The 4,376-nt window shown below is 39.7% G+C and overlaps 1 protein-coding gene across 1 annotated transcript; it reads left to right on the forward strand.

Moving 5' to 3' along the window:
- The first annotated feature begins 214 nt into the window (after positions 1-214).
- On the forward strand, positions 215-3,290 carry c1galt1c1 (C1GALT1-specific chaperone 1). Its single transcript, XM_053630489.1, has 2 exons — positions 215-894; positions 1,368-3,290. Exon 2 carries the CDS (start codon positions 1,382-1,384, stop codon positions 2,339-2,341), a length of 960 nt encoding a protein of 319 aa, XP_053486464.1. The 5' UTR covers positions 215-894; positions 1,368-1,381; the 3' UTR covers positions 2,342-3,290.
- Positions 3,291-4,376: the final 1,086 nt, after the last annotated feature.

Here is a 4,376-nt window from a genome sequence, read left to right on the forward strand (position 1 = left end):
CTCCTCACCTGATATCAGTGCCTGACCTCACTAATGCTCTAGTGGCTGAATGAGCAAATCTCCACAGCCACAAAATCTAGTGGACATCCTTACCAGAAGACTGGAGGTTATTATAACAGCAACATGAGTGTAAAGGTCAGGTGTCCATAAACCTTTGGCCATATAGTGTATCTGTGTTCGTGTAGAACTGGAATGTATTCTGCTTTATTGCTTTTTGTTCTGTGTGATATTCACATTTAATCAGGACCAATTCAACAACATAATCTTGTGTCCATAAAATGATGCAAACATTCATGTATCAGCCAGTCTGATGTTTTATAATTCCGCATCAAGTATGAACAAACTCACCTTTCCGACCTGACGTATGGAAATCGTTTATGCCAGCATGCATCGACTCAAATTTGGTTTCGTTTTCGTGTGGTTTTTTAAAAATATATTGTTGCTTACCAGTAGATGGCAGCAGCGCCGTACGTTTACTGTTCGACTTCCGGTTATGTTAGGAGTTTTAGTTTGTTCTCATCTTTTTTCTTCTTTTTTTTTTTTTTTTAAACTACATAAGAATATATTATACATCAGAATATTGATGTATAATTTTTCCGAACTTGTTGTCCTATATGTTTAGTAAACTCGGCTCTCTAGTTTTTCGGCTTGTTTGAATATCTTTTGTACTGCCTATCCCATGATAGCTGGTGACGTCACTAGTGAGCTGTCATCTCTTTGCCCTACATCCGGCTGCACTGGATCACGGAATAAAAGCCACTTAATTACAGCAGTATAACTGTTACTAATGACAACAGGTAAATAAACTGTATCAAGCGGGGGGAAAAACCGGAAATCATTCAGATGTGCGTTTAGCTTTTTAGCTAACTGGGCAGCAACTTCAACAAGGGAGAGGTAACTTGTTTACATTCTTTCTTTCTTTTAAATATAACAATTGCTGATTGTAGCGGTTGTGTTGCTAGCTTGTTCTGTAACTCAGCTCACTTCGGTAGTCAACCTACCATTCCGATATTTGTAGCTCTATATACATTACTTGTCAAGTATTCTGATGACTTCGTGTTTGTATGAGCTAGCTGTGAGCTACAGTACATATCCTGAAAGTGCACACAGTATAAAGTGCTCCAGACATACACGATTTCCTTCTTGAGGCGATGCGGAAATGCTGGTGGTAGAAATTCTTTATTTTATTGATTTATTTACACTTACCTTGAATTTGTTAAAGTGCTGGGTTGTGTCTTTAAATAATAAAAGTACCGTGGAGCTACAGAGTGTATGCAGAATTTAATCTTCATTTGTATCACATGTTTTGAAGTTGTTTTTAAAGTGATGCTCTTTTGCACCAATCCTTTTGTCTTTTGTGTCTGCAGTACCATCTGGCAAAATGATGTCTGAAGGCAGTTCGTTTTTCAAGGGTATGGTCCTGGGAGGAATTTTCTGTTTGGTATTGTCACTATTTGGAACCTTTAGTCCAACAATTCCCCATCCTGCAGAAATACACCACGACCACCACCATCATCTCAAACCCCACAGCAAAGAGGATATGCAAAAGTTAAGCAAGACTCAGATGTCTCATCTCACCCAGCTGGTGCGAGTGTATTGTATGATTATGGTGACACCCAAGAGCTTGATGCACTGGGTTGCTACCAACAACACTTGGAGCAAACACTGTGATAAGTCCGTTTTCTACAGCTCTGAATCATCCAAAGTAATGGAGGCTGTTGATCAGCAGGAAAAGGACGAGTGGATTAGGCTGCGTAAAGCAATCGTGCATGCATACAAGCATGCAGATGGCCTCCGCTGGTTCTACATTGCCCAACCTACGACCTTCACCATCATTGAGAACCTTAAATATCTGGTTCTGGTTAAAGATCCCAGTCAGCCCTTTTACATTGGCCATGTGGAAAAGTCTGGTGAGCTGGAGTATGTGGAGTACAGCAGTGGCATTGTGCTTAGCTATGAGGCTGTGAAAAGACTCATTAGCATGTTTGATGATGAGGACAGGTGCCCTGAGCAAGGCTATAGCTTGTGGAAGCTGAGTGAAGAGAAGCAGCTTGCTACATGCCTGAAGTTCAGCGGAGTGTTTGCTGAAAATGGAGAAGATGGTCATGGAAAGGGGCTCTTTAACAAAAAGGGTGTGAACGAGCTCATTTCTGAAAGCATAACCCAGAACCCTGACGATGTCGTGGAGGCGTGTTGCTCTGACATGGCCATCACATACAGTGGCATGTCCCCCAGCCAGATGCAGGTCATGATGTACGGAGTTTACAGGCTGAGGGCATATGGACACAACTTTCATGACTCTTTAATGTTTTTACCTCCAAAGAACTCGGACAATGACTAATCACTAACACTGACGCTACTGCTCTGCCAAAAATGTTGTATAATGGACAGTGATAAAGCGCACATTGCGAGAGGGTCAATGGATCAATCCACGTAAACTGTTAGTTAAAAGAAATGTGGTAAAGCAATTTTTGTCAAGTAAAGTTTAATAATGCTCTTAGTTAGCATTATTCAACTTTATTATGGCTCCAAGAGAGTCACGTGCCTGTCTCAACTTAGCTTGGTGAAATGTTTCTTCTTTTCCTCTTTGACAAATTGTGGGGGATTTTTTTTAATCCAGTGATTATGCTCTGTACACACTGCAACCCTGACCAGGATGAAGCAATTACTGAAGATGAATGAATATTTTAAAAAGTATTTTTATAGCTAGGGGTAGGAAATGAATCTGCCAACAAGATCAGAAACCCAAAGACACATTACAGCATATCTTGGGCTATACTTGGGCACCTAGAAATAATCTTTATAATTGCGTTATTTCTAAATTGTTTACATTAGTCTTATACAGTAAATAATGGTGAGTGGATGAATGAGTATTAATGAAATACTATTGTCTTATTGAAGCACTATGTATGGCAGTGATTAACTTGATTTCATTGTTCCTGCACTTGGTTACATCCATAGGACCATCAGAAATCGTTTTATGTTTTAAAAGATCAAATGCTGTTTTAGCAGTGCTGAATTAGCGCTGTAATGAAGGATGATACTTTGTTATTCTGTTTAAAGCTATGTTTCTGTTTTCATGAGAATATATTCTGGCAGAGGTTTATTCTATATATGTGGGTAAAAAGAGATTTCATGGGGCATTGGTTTCTTTTCATTGGATTCTACTGGATTCATTTGATCATTGGTTTCTGATTATCAGTGAAACGTGTTAACGCTGTGTTGTTGGGGTATTGGAATATTATTAAAATAAAGCTCAAATTCTCATTCTTATTTTACAAAAATCTTAAATGTTTTGGAATCTGTGTGGTTATATTTTAGGGATATAAATAATTTGAAAGGCAGATGGCAGATAGGATCCTATAACTGAGCAGCACTTGTGAAGTGTTTTGTCTTAAAATATGGTAAGAAAATTTGGCAAGATATTTTTTTCTAAGTCATCAGTAATAATTGCTACCTGAAGGTAAATCAGGTAAAAACATTAAGCTTAAAACATTAAGCAATTATTGCAAGGTAATATTTAGTATGGAGATTTACTAAACATGGGACATTTCTTTATGGCCCAGTCTAACAAACTCTTTCTATTGTTACACAGAGTTGCCACTTTACAATATAAAAAGCATTGGCCGTGTTATCACCTACGACACAGGTGTATAATTACTGTTCATGAGGTCTAAGGGACTCCTATAGGACTGCCACTGGCCAGATGTTATTAGGGTCGTGTTTCCTTCTCAACACACTGTCAATGACTTAGTAGTGGTATGTGTACGAGTGTACACTATGTCTGCGGACACGTGATCATCACACCCGTATGTGATTCTTCTTCAAACTGTTGCCACAAAGTTGGAAGCACAAGATTATCCAGAATTATCTAATGCTGTAGCCTTATTATTTCCCTTCACTGGAACTAAGAGGCCTAAACCTGTTCCAGCATGACAATGCCCCTGTGCATAAAGCGAGGTCAATGAAGACATGATTTGCCAAGGTTGGTGTGGAGGACTCGAGTGGCCTGCACAGAGCCCTGACCTCAGCCCCACTGAACACCTTTGGGATGAACTGTAACACTGACTGTGCTCCAGGCCTCCTCATCCCACATCGGTGCCTGACCTCACTAATGCTCTTGTGGCTGAATCAGAAAATTCCCATAGCCACACTGAAAAATTTAATGCAAAGCCTTCCCTGAAGAGTGGAGGTTATTATAACAGCAAAAGGGGACTAAATCTGGAATGGTAAATGGTCTGCACTTATATAGTGCCTTTTAACCTTAGCGGTTCTACAAAGCACTTTACACCGTTTCTCATTCACCCATTCACACACATGCACACACTTGCACACAAGGAGCTAGCCTGCCATCAGGAGCAACTTGGGGTTCAATG

The sequence above is a fragment of the Ictalurus furcatus genome, chromosome 8, assembly GCF_023375685.1.
Source record: "Ictalurus furcatus strain D&B chromosome 8, Billie_1.0, whole genome shotgun sequence".
Classification (NCBI taxonomy): Eukaryota; Metazoa; Chordata; class Actinopteri; order Siluriformes; family Ictaluridae; genus Ictalurus; species Ictalurus furcatus.

Excerpts from the sequence above, each read along its gene's own strand:
- c1galt1c1 (XM_053630489.1), top strand. The coding sequence starts at position 1,382 with ATGATGTCTGAAGGCAGTTCGTTTTTCAAGGGTATGGTCCTGGGAGGA.